The sequence below is a fragment of the Blennius ocellaris genome (assembly GCF_963422515.1).
Source record: "Blennius ocellaris genome assembly, chromosome: 21".
In the NCBI taxonomy this organism is placed as follows: domain Eukaryota; kingdom Metazoa; phylum Chordata; class Actinopteri; order Blenniiformes; family Blenniidae; genus Blennius; species Blennius ocellaris.
The window spans coordinates 13,883,824-13,901,061 of NC_137670.1; the positions used below are offsets into that span (position 1 = coordinate 13,883,824).

Sequence of the window (17,238 nt, forward strand, 5' to 3'; positions counted from 1 at the left end):
TTTTTTAACTGTCCGGAAGTGACATTAGTACATGTTTTGGACTGTTCTCACCATTATTATTATTATTATCATTATTGTTATTTTAGCATATTGTAACTGTAAAATCCTACCAGGTTTCAATGTAAAAATGGTGTCAGTACCTCAGAATTAGTAATTAACTAGAAACTAGAAAATTCCAGGCTAAATTTTGTCGATCTCCTCCATAATGTGCCTCTCCCATCCACTTTGTATGGGACATTTTTTTGAGAAGTTTTCTGGGATGTATTTGGAAACAGTTGGCCGAATTGTCAACAAAAAATCGGAGCAACATAACCGGAACGTTTTGCAGGTTTTGATGTGCTTTTTCTGTCCGTGCTCCCAACGGTGCGGGACAGTTAGCAAAATAATTTTTTTTAAATCAACATATTTTTAAATAATAAAAATATTAATGTCACCGAGAATAGTCATCTTTGCGCTTTGCCACCATAGATGCTTGCCACATCCATAGCTATAAATATTTGTTTATATCGAGGGCCACATCGCCGGTCTTTGTCGTCGGATATGACGTCACTGCTTCCTGTTTCGTTTGGACTACGCGTCCCAGAATTCCTAGCGCTGCTTTCCACCAATCAGCGCCTACGCACACCGGCACGTCACCGGTCCGCCCCGTTCTTGGCAGAGTGACTTCCAGCAGTCCCAGCCTGCTCAGCTATGTGGACAAGGATGAGATAGTTCCTCCTTGAAGGGTGTCGGGGAAACGGTTCGGTCTCGGGACGACATGTGGACGGCCGCACGGCAGCATTGTGCCATTCTCCAGCTCCTCAGCTCGTTCTAGATCTGCTTAACGTTGGTAAGCCGCTGTTAAAGTGCACCTGAAAGCCGCTCTCAAGCTGACAGTCGGTGTGTTCAAACGGGCCGCGGTCAATGTTGTCTGCAGGAAAACAACAGCTGTGAGCTGCATTATTCTTGTTGCTGTACCGAACACACTGAGATCTATCAAATCTGAGCTCCAAATTACGTGCGATCACTCCAAACTTTGATTTGGGCGTTTGATAACACTACGACTGAAGTATTACACTGAACAAGCGAACTTCATGTAAGTCCATGTGAGGTCAGACCATCTTCAGAGGGACATTCCCTCCCCTTCACCGGGTTCTCTGTGTGATCATGTTCTCACTGGTTCCCTAAATTGTAGTGTAGATCTTTTGCATGTTCCAATCGACCCATGAGTGATACTGTCTGAAGCCCTTGGTCCTGGTAGGGTCACCCATGGTATACCTTGCTGTACAGATCACAAGCCTGGACCACATCTTCAGATGTATCTGGAAAATCCTCATCATCATCATCAGCCAAGAAGCCAAGATTTTTAACTCGACTGTTAAAAGTAACGTAAATGTTTCATACAAATGTATTGATATAGGAATTTAAGGCATTCTAAGGAGGATTTTATGAGGAACTTATAGGGTTACGACGTCTGTGAATATAATGCCACGGTGATTTTGTTGACGTAGTGTCACTGAGTCCTTGTTGCAGTTTAACCACAGAATTGCAACACAGCAGGGGGAAGGGTTTGTGAATAACAGTGTTTCTGTCTGAGCTCGTCAATCATTTCATTCTTGCATCTCGGCACTTCAACTAAACCTGAGGATTGTAGAGAGATAGAGATTTTTCTAATTTTTCCCTGATTACGTACTACAGCAGTCCAACAGCTGCTTGCTGGGTTTTTGTTTTTCTGTCAGTAAAGCCTCTCAACAATTTATTCATTGTCATTCTTGTTAAATTATGACCAGGGTCACAATGAGTTCAAGCCAGAAGAGGGCAGAGAACAATGAGCACCCAGAACATGGATAAGTCGGTTACAAGTGTGCACAAAAACTCGCCAAGCCCAGAATACAAGTCGCAGTGATTTGCTTGGGCAACCTCAAAAAAAAAAAAAGGGGTGAGGGAGTAGCCAACTGCACTGAGTGATGCACTGTCACTGCCCTATTTTGATCTTGTCTTTCTTTAGTGATGTTTGTGAAGCCGACGCCATCAGACGTGTCGAGAACGCCCCGAAGCATTGTAACGTTGTTGCGAAGGAATCTGAAACAAAAGCACTCATCCTGTATCCGACTGTCACTCCACTCTCCTCCCTCCCCAGTGATCCCGCATCTTGCATGTTCCTGCGACGCCAGCCGGGAACATGTCCATGTTCAGCACCGGCCTCCTCGTGCTGACGTCGCCCCTCCACACCCTGCCCTTGCGCATCGCCCCCGCGCTGAGCTCGGCCGCGCAGCTGGTGGAGCGCACGCTGTACGTCCACCTCCACCCGGGCCTGAACCTCGGCGGCGGGAGCCAGCCGCGGCCCGTCTTCCTCCCGCCGGCAGTGGACCTCTCCACGCTCATCTCCCGCCTCTACAGCAACGCGGCCGACGTGTGCGGGCACCTGGACGTCCGCGTGCTGCTCACCAACATCCGCGCTCACTCCACCGCCCCCAACTGCCCGTTTCCCGCGCCGCAGTCTCTGGCTCACTCTCCCGAGGTGGTGCTGACAGACTTCGCCCTTCAGGACCCGGGTCAGTCCCGTCAGGTCAGGCAGTGTCTGCAGAAGTACGCCGGCCACTGCTACGTGTGCAGCCCGGGCCTGGCGTCGGTGCTGCTCCACCCACAGCTCCCGCAGCTCCACCAGGAACAGGAGGGCGGGCCGAAAGAGCCCGAGGGAAAGGCCCAACCCCTGGAGACCTACGACGACGTGGTGGTCGGGGGGACTTTTGACCGGCTTCACGGGGCCCACAAGACGCTGCTGAATATCTCCTGCCTGCTGGCCAATCGGCGCTTCCTCATCGGCGTGTGCGACCAAGCGATGCTGAAAAGTGAGTAGTGCCGCGTCCCCGAACGTTTCCCACCGCTCCCCACCCCCACGATGCCATCGACTGACTTTCTATCCGTCCCCCCCGGGATGTAGAAAAGGTGCTGAAGGAGCTGATCGAGCCATACTCCACCCGTGTGCAGAGGCTGCAGACGTTCCTCCGGGACATCAAGCCCTCGCTGCAGGTGGAGATCGTGCCTCTCGACGACCCCTTCGGCGCGTCGATCGTCGACCCCTTGCTGGAGTGCATTGTGGTCAGCGAGGAGACGAAGAAGGGAGGCGAGGCCGTCAACAAGAGGCGGCTTGAAAACGTGAGTAGGGAGAACGACTTTGCTCTTTGGCCCGCAGGGGAACCCAGTCTGACACTTGGTGCCGTGGTTCTTCCTGGGTAGGGCCTCCCAGTTCTCGTCCTTCACGAGATCCAGTTGCTGAAAGATGCCCACCACACCGAGGCGGAGGAGGAGAAGATCAGCTCCTCCAGTCTACGCTCTCGCCTGCTGGGAACCCTTCTCACCCCACCCAAAGTAAGTATGTTGTATGTTCATTTACGACCTCAAACTATTTACATGTTACCTTGTGAATTGAACTCATCAGCACAGCTAGATGTCATTTCACTGGCTTCTAACATCTGCCAACAAACAAAATCAGTTAAATCTGCTAGTCTTTTAATGATTTTGCCCTTACAAGCAGAGAAAATTGTCGCTTTTTCAGAATAGAACATAATATCCACGTCAAAGCATCACAGGAAACTTCAGTCACAGCATCGTGACTTCCCAACCATACATAAGAGTCACAGAACATGTTAAACTGACTTTAATGCCTTTTTTACAAAAAAAAACCCAAAATGCTTGTTTCATCACATTCTGCAGGGACCAACTTGATGATCTCACCTCTAAATTGGGATTTTTCCCAGTCAACAACCTTCTCAGTGACGCTTTTGTATGACGAATCTTTTCATGCAAGCAAAAATGGGCCGCTTTTTTTCTTTTGTCGACACAACAAGACACATATTGAGAAATTTGTTTATAAACGAATAAACTGCTCGCTGCACTTATAGTGGACATTTTTTTCTTTCTTTCTTAACATTGTTAACAGCACATAAAAGTATCTCATGCAAGTTTCCACACAGTGTTGGTCCCTGTGAGGAAGAACATCTGATACCGTCTGAGTGACTCATTTTATTTGGAACAAAAGGGCCATTGTACCTCAACAGAGGCTGTTTAATAGAATTCCTCCACCAGAAGGGCCGCGGCGTTTGTCTGTTCTGCGCAAGAGTGCCCGACGTGTGCATGCGTTTCCGTCCGCCCCAGGACGCGCCCCACCTGCCTCGTCTCCCGTACGTGATCGGCCTGACGGGGGGCAGCGGCAGCGGGAAGAGCTCCATCGCCAGGCGGCTGGAGGCTCTCGGCGCCGTCCGGATCGACTGTGACAAGCTGGGCCACGAGGTGTACGAGCCGGGCACGGCCGCCTACCGCCGGGTGCTGGAGGAGTTCGGCTCAGGTGGGTGGGCCAGACGGCGCTTCAGCTTTTTTCACTCCGCAGTCCCTCTTCCACCGTCAAACACTGGGCTGACTGACATAATGAGCGCGCCGCGGCGGGCGAAGGTCACTCAATTCTGCCGGAGACGTCTTTTGATTTCAGATTTAATGTAAGATGACAGTTTGACTTCTGGCTTAGACATTCGCGATTGGTTCATTAGCTTGCGCACGCGAGTCATAGCTCAGCCATGAGTCTCTTGTCGCTCTTCTTCAAACGATCTTGCTTCAGTTGTCGGGACTGTTGGGAACAGAACGTATTTTGCCTCCGCGGTATTTGAACGAACTGCACTTTGACTCCATGTCAAGGCTCACGTTATTCATGCAATTTCTGACTCCCATCTGTATATAATTTGCCCCATTTCACTTCACAAGGTAAGAAAGCTACATTTAGTATTTGAGGCTTCAATTAGTCTTCCACAGGTTCTTTATGTGTGCTTAAGACGATCCCAGATAACACTGGGTGAAGGCCAGTGTGCAGACAGCTCACCATTTAGAGTCACTAATTAACTTGACAGACATAAAGTGAGGGAGGGAGCTGGATTACCTGCACTACTCCTCAGAAAGGCTGCGAACCGCTGCTCCATTATGCGTCCCGTGTTTTAACGCGCTCACCTCATTGCAAGATTGCACCAAACTGCAGTCCAGGCTTGAGGCCTTACCTTTACAGAGTTTTCATGTTCTCTCTTCGGATACGTGGATTTGCTCTAAATTGCCACCCACCACAGTGACTGTGTTTTTGGGAACCGGAGCATATCGGTCCTCGAACACATTGCGTACTCCTGTTTTTCTCAACCTGGGGGGGATTTGCTTCCCACTGATGTAAATGCCATAGTGTGTGACAAACGCATGGACGGCGGTGCGTTGACGGGATTGTTTCTGTCACTTTCAGATGTTCTGAACGCAAACAAATCCATCAACAGACGGGAGTTGGGGAGGAAAGTGTTCGGAAACCAGGTGAGTTGACTGCCAAGCAGCATTTCTCCGCCCCCCACCCCCCCTGCATGTGAAGACGTGTCGGATCACGCATTTACGAGTGCCGCCGCTGTTCATGCAGGAAGGATTAAAAGCCCTGACAGACATCGTGTGGCCCGAGATTTCGCTTCTCGTGAAGAGCAGGATTAACCAGGCCAGAGAAGAAGGTATCGTATGAATTTACTCCGGTGGTGAAAACCGACGGGAGAAATCGGGATAAACACTGGAAAGTTGAACGTAACGCAGAAGAACATTTGTTGCTGGTTGTCCACTGCTTTCTTCCGGCTTCATTCTTTCTTGCTGTCTTTCTGCTCCCTGCAGGGAAACAGGTTTGCGTGTTGGATGCAGCAGTTCTTCTGGAGGCCGGCTGGACAGACCTGGTCCACGAGGTCTGGGTCACCATCCTCCCAGAGGAGGAGGTAATATGAGCACCTCATTGACTTATTCACAAGTTTCTACAACTTCATTATAGACGTATTTTAATGAGCAGGTTAGTTATTGTAAGAAAAAAGGGAAAAAAAACCAGTGTGGGTTGACTTGATTGTTTCCACTGGGTGGCGCCAGAGTTAAGAACTCTTGACAGCTTTGCCAAGTTGCTCCATCCTCCCCGTGTCCCCCCTGCTCTCCTCAGGCGGTGTCGAGGATAACGGAGCGAGATGGAGTGAGCACAGAGGACGCCCTGCGACGGCTGCAGAGTCAGTGGCCCAACAGCAAACAAGTGGAGCACGCAAACGTAGTGCTGAGCACACTGTGGGAGCCAGAGGTCACCAGGAAACAGGTCAGATGCGCATAAATGCAAAACTTGCCACCCGAAGAAATTTGCAATTTTTGTGACGACCTTTGTGTTTTGATTCCAAAAGGTACTAAAAGCTTGGAATCTTCTCCAGAAGAGAATCCAGCAGAAGGAAGAGAAACAATAGGAAGACGCCTGGATCTCCAGGAAACGACTGAGCCGCGTAGGAAAACACTGCCTTAAGAAGACGTGAGGACCCCCCCACCCCCCCCAACAGGCTCCCTCACTTCTCTGACCAAGACTCGGTGCCTGATCGACGAAACCCTACACTACTTCACGACTGCTCGGTTTATAAGGAGTTACTTTTGTTGGCATTATGTGTGACCGGAAATGTTTCCCCCGCTGAAGGGCCTGTTCCCGAATGAATCACGTTTAAATGTGGAAGTCACATCACAAGTTCTGTCTTTGCTCTGTTCGCCGATTTTAGACGATTTGAATGTTTCTTAGAAAAAGCAATCTTTGGTTTATCATTTAGAAGTTGTGTGGTTGTCACTGAATTAAATGATTTCTATGTGGTGATGGTTTCAGCTTTTGTAAGTCTATCGTCCATTCAGCTGCAAATTTTCACACCAGATGCTCTTCTTGCTGAAATCGGGATTCAAATTCGCATATCATAGATTTCCAAATGCGAAATATGTGCTGGATAATGTTTAATGAGCTTATAATCTACTAGGAAAGGTAGACGGTATGACATCAGACCTGAAATTTATGATACTTTTAGCTTGAAAGTAACAAACAAAATGTTTTGTGAAGGTATATTCTAAGTTCACTGATGTGAGTGAAAGACCATTTGTTTACGGGACTTTGTCATAAGTCACTAACATGTTATAACAGCACTATAAAGCTTGTTCAGTGATGTTGAGTCTAATCTTCTGTAACCTTTTCCAAGTGTCATTAAACATGACTTGCATGTCATCCGCTAACTCAGTGAAATGTTATGTAAAAAAATAAAACCAAAACATTAAATGTAAAGTTTAAGTTAAACCGTCTTCTCTGCTTCATTTCAAAGTGTGACTTTTAGTTTTCACTCGGGAGTCAAACATTTGCTTCCAGTCAAGTTCTCTTCAAAATTTATTGCTTTTGACATTTCATTTTGAAAAATATTTAAATGTGCAAAATGTACAGGTTTTTTTTTTTTTTTTTTCATACGACTTGTCAGGTGAACTCTGTAGCTGAACATGTTAACACATTAAAACGATACAGACTTTGTGGGTGCACTGCTAACTTGGTGAGGTGAAACAAAAAAAGGGCGCTGGGTTTATACGTCCCAACTTTATAATCCCCGTGACGATAGAGAATGACGACACACACCACCATTGTGCGTCTTCGTCCATCGGTTAATTACTAGCACAATAGTGAATTATCCCCTCTCCACACGTGATGGAAATCTCAAGTTGTTGCTCCATTTTCTTATGCTCGAGTCTCTTTTCACCCCTCAAAGTTCCACTCGGAGTTTGGCGGAGCACGTCGCCTCTCCCAGCTGGTTACTGGCTCTGCACACATAAACCCCCGAGTCGGACGGCTCCACGTCGGCCAGAGTGAGAGAACAAAGCCCGTCGTCCAGCTGCTCCACGGTCACTCTGCTCGACTCCGACACCAGCTTTTCATTCTGAAGCCACTTCACCTCCGGCTTTGGGTAGCCTGGGGTTGAGACGAGGCAACGTTACTGGACAAGTCGGCACACAAGAGTCAAACTGAACTTTCCCTAAAAAAGGGTGTCAAGTCAACTTGAGTGGTGAATTACTCTTAAAGTAAGCAAGTTCATGTATTAGGAGTGAATAATTGCAATTTATATCCAGTTACTTCAACCTTTATGTTAATTGGGGAATTCTCATCCTTCATTAAAACTACACATTTCATTTTTGGCATTTTGATAGTTGGAATCTGTTGGTGGCCTTTACTGTGAACAAGTTTGCTCGTGCCTGGTAAGATGTGGCTTGGCAAATGGACTTGTCAAAAAACATAAGGATTAGGCATCCAAAATCATTTTGTATGCTATTATAAATGTATAACAGGGCGAAGAAGAGACATTCAAAGTGAGGATAAATCTGTTAGCTGCTGCATTTGACAATATAAATGTCCAAATTGTCAAGATTATAATATAATACATTTCCCTGAAATATGGGAATAAAGCTTAAATGACTTTATTAAAGATATTACTTTGTTTTTGTAGTGTTTGATATAGATTTGAATATGCAAACAATGAGTTGAAAGATGCCAAAAGAAACAGGAAATGTAGCACCGACTCAGGATTGATCTATAGGATGAATACAGAAAAATCCAGTGTGTTCTCCGGTTTCATCTCAATGTGTTCCAGATCACCCCGGTGTGATGGGGCCACACCAGACTAACAAGTCTGGCATGAAAGGGCATGACAGCTCCGTCACTGTACCGTTGATGTGGCACGTTAGCTGCGCCGTTGCTCCTTTGGGGAGGGTGGCGTCCTTCAGGGTCTCCTGGAAGCGAGGCTCGATCTGAAGCTGCTTATCCAGCGAGCGGATGGCCTCCTCTGCCTCCTGGCTCCAGCCTGGCTCTGGATGAGAGGGTGGATGACGATGAATGGAACGGAAGCGAGGCTTTACAGATCACAAAAGGGTAAACTTGAAGTGACAATGTGAAACTGAGTCATCTGCCATATGCATGTAGATCGAGGATGGAGGAGGGCATTGTGTGTGTGTGTGTGTCTCCTTATCTGTCGTACCCTCTGAGGAGCTGCCAGGAGAGTCCGGCCTGCTGGAGAGGTTAGCCATTCGCTGTAGGGCCAAAACAGCCTTGCCAGTTTTCTACAAGTGGAGGGAAAAAAATTAAAATCTTCTCTCTATCATGACTTTCTCATTTCTTTGTTCATTACGTTGCATTAGATTCGCCTTTCCAGTCGTTACCTTCCACTTGCGCCTGGCCAGGAAGCGCTTCATCTTCATCTTACTGAGGGACTTCGTAGGTCTGCGGTTCAAAGGCGTGAAAGAAACCATCCAGGGGTGGCTGAGGGCCTCTGTGCAGGACAGCCTGCCTCTAAGTGTTCAAGTTGACACAGATGGAGAAGAACAAGAGCAGTCAGCAGTTCTCCAAACTTCATGAAATAAGAGCCGACCGTGTACAAGATCATCTTAAACCGGGGTGATTTAAAACTTCGGCCATAATCCCCCAAAAAAAGAAAGGTGGATAAACCGACCGAACCGACCTCAGATCTTTTTTCAGCAGAGAGCTGATGAACTCCTTCGCCTGTTCAGAGATGTCCTCAAAGCTGTCCTGGTCAAACTCGTAGCGTGCAGCAGTCACGTGAGCCAGGGTCTCGGCGTCGCTGTTTCCCTGGAAGGGAGATTCCCCGCTGAGCCTGGATCCCGCAAGCAAACAACATAAACACACTTTTAAATTTTACTGTGTATTTGCAATAGCGGGTAAAATGTAGAGGCGGTGGGGTGGGGGGTGGGGGTTGTGGTAACTAAGCCTGATGATCTAATGATACAAATGTGTATAAAACAAGTGGTGGTGTACTGGTGAGCACTTTGGCCTCACAGCAAGAACGTGTCCTGTTCAAGTCTGGGCTGGAAGGACATTTCTATTGGGAGTTCGCGTGTTCTTCCTCTGTATGTGTGTTTGATTTCCCACCATACATTCTCAAGTTTGATTGGTGGATGAAGCAATACAAGAACTCTTCATATGGCCTGCAGTCATTTGGCGACACCAGCAGATGGTGCTAAATCTGTAATGAAGTTTTTTCTTTTCTCTTTCCCCATCATTATTCAGTTTAAGAAATCAATTTAGCAATGTGTTGCCTCTACTTTTACTAGGCATTTTGAATTAAAAGGGAAGGTTAAATACCATTTTGTCACCATTTTCTTCCCACAGTTAAAAGCAGATTCTACAGAATAAACATTCTATTCTATTATATTTTAATAATATAACATACAGGATAAAGCAGATGACTCCGAGGCTCCACATGTCGGTCTCCAGGCCCACCGGCTCATAGTTAATCACCTCGGGGGCCACAAACTCTGGTGTGCCATGCATCACCATCAGAGGTTCTCCCGCTTCTGTGAAATAAAACGGGGGGGGAAAAAAATTCACAGAATGCTGGGTTTGTTTGCATTGGCCTATTTACAGTCCGCTCTCGTCATCTGTAAATAGACCACCCAGTCTGGAGCTGCTGCGTGCAGAGCGTCAAGACTTTCTGCATGAGCTCCCGTCACAGTGCTCTGCTGGAGTTCAGGTAGTAGTGAGGTAGTCGTCTATTTAAAGAGTTGCCGTGACGCAACGGGGATTAAAGCGCTCAAGGAATTTCGACACTCCCTGATGTTATCTTTGGCATGCATTAGAGTGGGCTCCCCTGTGTTGACCCCGCTGTTTTCAAGATACAATATGGTAAACTCATTTGTTTTTTTCCCCTTCCACCATTTCGGGGAGTTCATTTTGATCAAAACATCCCAAGTGCGAACCGGTCTTCACACTTACCCAGCTCCCTCGCCAAGCCAAAGTCGATGATCTTGATCCTCGTGCCGGTCGTATCCACGCACACGATGTTCTCCGGCTTGAGGTCCAGGTGGACGATGTTCTGCTTGTGAACGTACTGCATGCCCTCCAGAATCTGCTGCATGTAGCGGGCGCTGGTCGGCTCCGTGTGCTCGAAGTTGTCGTCCACGATGCGCTCAAAGAGCTCGCCACCTGCAATACTGAGGGCACACACATTTCATACTGGAGAGCCTTCCTTTAACACCCCCCCCCACCCCAGCAAAAAACAAACTTACTACTCCATGACCATGACCAGCTCTGGGCTAGTGTCATAGGCAGCCACACACTGTACAATCTTGGGGTGGTGAAGTTTGTTCATTAGTAAAATCTCTTTGCAAGCAGCAGCCTTCTCCTTTGAGCTCCGGGCTCGGTAGAACTTCCCCGCACATTCCTGTCCGGTCTCTTTGTGAGTCAACCGGAAAACTTCACCAAACTTTCCACTGGAAAACAAAAACAAAAAAATAAAAGCATCAGGACGGACAGTTGCGTACACCGTAGACCATCCATGTTACTTTGAAGTGTGCACATCAGTTAACTGAAAGTGGGAATTTTGCATCCGCCGTGGTATTTTCGCACTTACAATCCCAGCTTCTCATGCACATCGTAGTGGTCCTTGCATTTATTTTTAGTGTCGATGGTCACTGTGACGTACGACTCGGGCTCTTCTTTCTTTTCCTCTGCAGACACAAATAGACAGATGACAAATAAATGCGTTTCGCATAACAAAACCAAAAAGTACACCTTGACAAGCTTTAAAAAAAAAAATAAAAAAATGCACACATGTACACATTACTCACTTGCAGCTGCCATCTTGATAATTTCCGACTCCCGACTCGGTTCACTGATCCCTGCCGAGTTGTAAGCTCTGACGCGGAAGCGGTACTGACCCAGAAGCTCCAGACCCGATCGGACGTGGTGGGACGTGTTTTTACAGCGGCTTATGATTTCGGTCCAGCTCCCGGGCTTATCTGGGCCCTCCTGAATGACCTCCACACTGTAACCCAACACAGCTGTGCCCCCGTCGTAGCTGGGCCCGGTCCAGGACAGGACGAGGGATTGAGTGGACAGCTGGGAAACAACAGGCTGGGATGCTGGGGGATCAGGTCGGTCTGAGGAGAAATCACAAACACCTTCATGCATATATATATATATATATATATATATAGCTGAACACAGCAACAGGCAAAGTAGAAACTTAAACATTAAGAGAAATTTCCAAATAAATTCATGTATATGATTCGAACCCTGTGCAATTTCGTTCACCGAGCTCCTTTAAATCTATCTGCAATCAGCCTCACTGATCACGTCACCCAGAAGCACCGCATTCCTGGTGGAATCCAGCCTCACCGATGACGCCGAGCGAGACGGTGTGCTGTGCCGAACCGGCTCGGTTTCTCACGACGACGGTGTACGAGCCGGTGTCCTCCGGTGAAGCCCGACGGATCTCCACGCTGCTCCGCGTCTCCGTGCTCCTCACCGACGTCCGGGGACCCCCCACGACCGCCTGGGGGGGAGAGAGAGAGTGTGTGCAGCAAATGTAGCCAAGATGAAGCCTTTCAGACGCACGGTGGCTCAACGCTCGCCAACAATTGAGACTCCTACTTTGTCTTTGTTGAATATCCAGCAGCAGGCCACCGGCACAGAGCTGCTCCTGAAGTCACAATGGAGCCTCGCCTGCTCTCCCACTCGAACCTCCACCTGCTCCGGTGGATTGAGAAACTCAACAGGAGGCCCTGGGAAGAAGCACAGTTAGACATTTTAATGAAAGCACAATCCGCTCTCTGTCGTTACGCATGTTTCCCACCCCCCCCTGCTCACCTCGGCTGGCAGTGTCTTTGGTACGACGGTGGAGATCTCTGATCCCTGTGGAGATTGAAGGAGGAGGTGGACTTACAGGTGTGCTCTGCTATAGGGGCTTTCAAAAAGTAGCAACCAATCACACGGCAGCAGTCAGGTTCGGCTGCAGGTGCAAACACTGAATCCAAACGCATTGTGCTTTAGAGGAAGTAGGTCATTGTGGGACACCAGAAAAGTATTTTTCAGCCACACAAAAATCTGCATGTGACCTTTTTTGACTGTTTTGTGCAATAGTTTCATTTATTTTTTTAATAAGTCACCAGAAGTGTTGCCTACCTTTGTCATGTTCTTTTGTCTGTTGGCTTTCTGCTTTTGAAGATGAGGACAATTCACAGTTTTCATGGGACACCTTGTTGCTCTTGACCTCGCAGTGCCGGTCGTGGTTGCTTGCTCTCGGGACTTCTTTTGTGGCTGTGCCATTGTAAACGGAGTGAGTCAGGTTTACTGCAAACAGATAAGCTCAGCGTGGCTCCGCTGATTATTACTCGTCACACTGTGCTTGATGCTACGGGTGTTTTTTTTTTTACCTGTAACACGGAGCAGAGCAATGCTCGACTGTTGTCCCGCAGTATTCTCGGCTTGGCAGGTGTATTTTCCGGCATTTCCAAGCGAGCACTGAGTCAGCGTCAGAGTTGCAACACCATTTCTGAATGAAGTATGTTTTGATTGCACCTTCTCACCTAAAAAAACAAAACAAAGAAGTGCAATAGGGCAAAGAATAAGAGAAATTCAAGAGAAGAAGTTGATGAAGAGATTAAACGTTTTATATAAAAAGATGATTCCCTGTGTCATTCAAGAACAGATGAAATGTGAAATGTGATTCAAGTCAAAGCTTTAAACCACTTCTTTTTTTTTTACTTATCTTTGAAATTGATGTCTCAAAGCTGTATCGTGGTTGTCTCTCTTGCGTCATAGTGAGAGAAGCGCACGTTTAATTCCAGGTTGGACTTGAGGGCATTGACCATGCATGGATTTTCTCTCACTATTTGATTTCTCTCGCTCGTGATGACTCTGAATTGCCAATAGGTCTGTCACCATGCGTTTCTCTCTGTTTCCTTTAATAGATTGGTGCAGGAGATGGATAGAAGGGCCCAGTGTGTAGATTAAAGATAAATGGTGCTACACCCACACGTGGGCTCATCCACTCATTGAATATTTAGCTCACTGAACTGTGTAAACATTGACCCAACCTTTTATATCATGTATTATATATGGTGGTGCTTGTGGAGAGTCAATTATAGTCGCAAACAAGTTATTTTGAAACAAAAAACAGTTTCAAATGCTGACTACTCACTTCAAATATATGTCTATATGGCTTCTCATATGTTTAGGTCAGAGACCTCTCAAAGGAAATTGAATTGCCGAAACATGAGCAGAAGTCCACCGATATGCAGGAAAGTAACATGAAATCATACAACAGTTAAAGAAAAATGGTTCACCGACATGAAAATGCAAACGATTTCAAAACATATGTACGTGTATATTTCACACCGGTGATGTGTTTGTTATTTTGGAAGGTCCTGTTGTCGGCGCCGTCACGCAGCGCCTGCATTAAGAACATTCAGGAACCCAAACTTCAAACCACAAGCATCAGGTCAAGAACAGAACCTGCAAATCGATGTGGACACACTTCACTGTGCAATCCACAAGATAAAACTCTTTTGTGCAAAGCAAAACTCTGCATTGTCCTGTGGTCCCCCACATCCTAATCCTGCAAACTAAAGAGGGGCTGAAGCGTCAGGCCCCGTTACGAGGGCGCGGTTGAAAAGCTCAGCTTCTCTAGCGGTACAGCTGGGAAGGCAATATCAGCAATGGGTGCTGAAGAGGACGTTGGCTGTTGCAATATTTATTCACATCCAGATTGCATCTTTTTCCACAACACAGGTCTAGACTAAAGTTTGGATCCATCACAACAACAGAGCCTCACAGTAGAACAAACAGTCTGCAGTCCTGACAGTTCACTAATAGAAAACAGTTGTATTGTGATTAAAAAATGACAAGTGAGGCGAAGACTCACGGGACGCTTGAGCAACTAGAATCGTAAATAAGACATGGCTGGAACAACACTCTTCTCCCAAAAAAACACTGGTTTCTTCAAGCTCCACATATTTTAACGGTTCGCTTGAGTTCAATCACCAATGTGAAACTACTGATTGGACTTCACTGATATAGGATCTACCACCTGATGCAAAAATCATAAAAATAAATAAGTTCATGTTGTTTCTTTTAATGCCTGAACGTCTCACTTCCATCTTCTTCTTCATCACCTTTTTGGAAATGAGTGAACTGATTTGTTACCTGCTATCTCGGTTTGTCCCATTTGTTTTTTCTTCTCCCCCTGCTTACAGTAAAGTGTCATTTTTCAAGTGTAATAATCCGTCACTTACCATTGTGGAGCCAGGAAACACTCACAGGTCGGCTTCCTGTGATAACACCTTGAAAGGTCGCATCACTTCCTTCCCGGACTGTGCAGTCCCTCAGCGACTCTTTGAAACAAGGGGCTTCCGGCTGAACTTCCGTCTGTCTGGCACCTTGGACAGGGGGACAAGTTGAACACAATGAGCTTCATTTTTGGATCGCAGACTGTAAACACGGACGATTTCTCGCCGACACGTTCAAGTGGGCCACGTTCATCCGAGGCAACGTCGTTTCCCAATCGTCTTGTGCAATGGTGAGGCCAAGCCGGCTGACATGTTGTAATCACTTCTTTTATTTTCTAGAGTAAACTGTGTCGCGCTGCGTGGACAGGCGTTCGTCTGTTCCTGCACCCAGGTAGAATAGCGTGAGCTCATCCGTTATCTGTGCTCTGGGAGTCTGTCACAGTGTAACTAGGGAAACATTGTCTCACCAGATGTGTAAACAACACATCTGGTGGGACAGTTCGTCTGTCTGCACACATGGCGAGGCGCTTGGAATGTCCAGCCAGGGGTGGGCAGTGGGTGGTCACAGGAGGGTGGTGCAACATCACCCGTCTGCGTTTGTGTGTTTACATTTGGACAGGAACAAATGGAGCGGGGGGCAGATGCAAGTCACACCCGGACGTTTGGCAAAAAAAGAAAGACCACTGAGCACGACACTATCACACAATTGATCCGTCTCCTGTTTATCCAGTGTAAGGGTGACGGGGGTGGGGGGGGGGGGGGGGTGAAACAAGGGTGAAAGACCCTGGGAAGGTTGATAAGTCTTATCGTAGGACCAACACAAAGAGCCAAACGATCACACGTAAAGTATTCGCACTCACAGGTGATTTAATGTCCCTGGTTCACAGAAAGAACACGTAACCTCATGCACAGAAAGGCTCTGAGGCTCAGAGAAGGTGACTTGGGATGGCGAGCTGCAGGTTCAATTCCCTCCCTGGCTCCCTGAGCGAGACCCCTGACCCCCGACCGCTCCCCGCACCCTGCACTGTGGCTTCCAGCATCTGCATTGATCCCATGAAGGATGTCAGAAGTAATTTTCCAAAGGTGATCAATAATGTTTTCTTTCTTTCTAGATATTTATTCTAACAAATTCAAGTTTTCGTAGTTTCCTCAAGTCTTTAAGTGAACCTTCCAGCTGCGTTTACCTGTTGCAGATGAGGCTCCCAGCTTGTTGCCTCCCAGGAACGTCCTGCTCCTGGCATCCACTCCATTCTCCTTCTGCTTCTCCACTCGGAGAGTCCGGGCTTGGGGCTTGAGGTCCAGCCGAAAGGTCGACACAAAGGTCTTTGGCTTCCCGCCATCTTTGTCCATCCTTTAATTGAAACGATTTTAAAAAAGCAGCTCAGTCTCAGACCGTCACTCATCCGTGGGAGCCCTTTCTCTCTCGGGCGTGTTTTGTTTTGCTCAGGTCATGAGCTCGGTGTGAAGCTGATGTGTCGCATGTTGGCCCTTTCTGCATTCACACATCCTCTGTGACACTAAACAGGAGGAGCCTGAGCCTTTTCGGACTGCCTCTCTAATCACTGCCCCCCCCCCCCCCCCCACTGCCTCACGGTTACACAGGAAACAGACAGCTTTATCGGCAGGCCAATTAAAAACACACATGTCCAGCCCCCCCCCCCCCCCTTCCCATCAGCCCACTGCCCCTCTGTCCCTGGAACAGAGGCAGAGATAGAAACACATGTGGCGGAAAAACAAAAGAGACAGTCAAAGAGAACGGAAAAACATGTGGGCGAGAGAAAACATTCAAGCTGAAGATAAACCGAGAACAATAAAGTTGGGTAAGATTGAGGAGACCCAGAACCCAATAAGTATTCAAAAGGGATATTTACCTGGATGAATGCCGTTTTTCCCCACTCATAAAACAGTCACAAATCCATACTGTCAGCTCCTTTTGTCCATTTTATTCTGTGGAAGTTCTCAGCCAAACTGTTGGGTGTCAGTCAGCACAAGAATCAAGTGGAGCCTGTCGGACTGCTTTGCGTCTGCATCTGGTTTGTAACGTGGCCCACGGGCTTGTTGAGGGCTGAAGGAAACCTCCAGTTTCCGGGGTTGGGAGTCTGTGAATGAAAGTAGAGAGCAGAGAGAGAGACCATGTGACCACAAACACCGAGTGCCATTTGTAAATCAGACACCTTTGTTTGTATTGATGTGATAATAGCGCCTGGCTGGGCGTGTCGACCTCAAGTGTTTTTCACAGAGCAGATGTTGTGGGAGACTGCTCAGATACCGACGGGGGTCTCTTGACAGTTTAAGGCTATTTTGAGTCACATTAAGAGTTTGTTTTTCTGGCTTTTGATTTGAAAAGACGTTACAGGTAAT

The 17,238-nt window shown here is 47.4% G+C and overlaps 2 protein-coding genes across 2 annotated transcripts; one reads left to right on the forward strand and one right to left on the reverse strand.

Annotated features, from left to right (window-relative positions):
* The first annotated feature begins 688 nt into the window (after positions 1–688).
* On the forward strand, positions 689–7,103 carry coasy (CoA synthase). The gene is made up of 10 exons (XM_080516657.1): positions 689–829; positions 2,120–2,831; positions 2,924–3,138; positions 3,220–3,351; positions 4,138–4,327; positions 5,255–5,319; positions 5,420–5,504; positions 5,659–5,756; positions 5,969–6,115; positions 6,198–7,103. The coding sequence occupies exons 2-10, from the start codon at positions 2,162–2,164 to the stop codon at positions 6,255–6,257; spliced, it is 1,662 nt and encodes a 553-aa protein (XP_080372783.1). The 5' UTR covers positions 689–829; positions 2,120–2,161; the 3' UTR covers positions 6,258–7,103.
* Positions 7,104–7,185: 82 nt separating this feature from the next.
* On the reverse strand, positions 7,186–16,859 carry LOC308145275 (myosin light chain kinase, smooth muscle-like). The gene is made up of 18 exons (XM_080516654.1): positions 16,749–16,859; positions 16,062–16,228; positions 14,884–15,027; positions 13,024–13,176; positions 12,773–12,907; positions 12,458–12,502; positions 12,242–12,372; positions 11,987–12,143; positions 11,437–11,748; positions 11,220–11,316; positions 10,876–11,079; positions 10,583–10,800; positions 10,041–10,164; positions 9,312–9,464; positions 9,013–9,142; positions 8,832–8,913; positions 8,523–8,663; positions 7,186–7,771 (listed from the first exon to the last, which is right to left on the reverse strand). The coding sequence occupies exons 1-18, from the start codon at positions 16,775–16,777 to the stop codon at positions 7,566–7,568; spliced, it is 2,628 nt and encodes an 875-aa protein (XP_080372780.1). The 5' UTR covers positions 16,778–16,859; the 3' UTR covers positions 7,186–7,565.
* Positions 16,860–17,238: the final 379 nt, after the last annotated feature.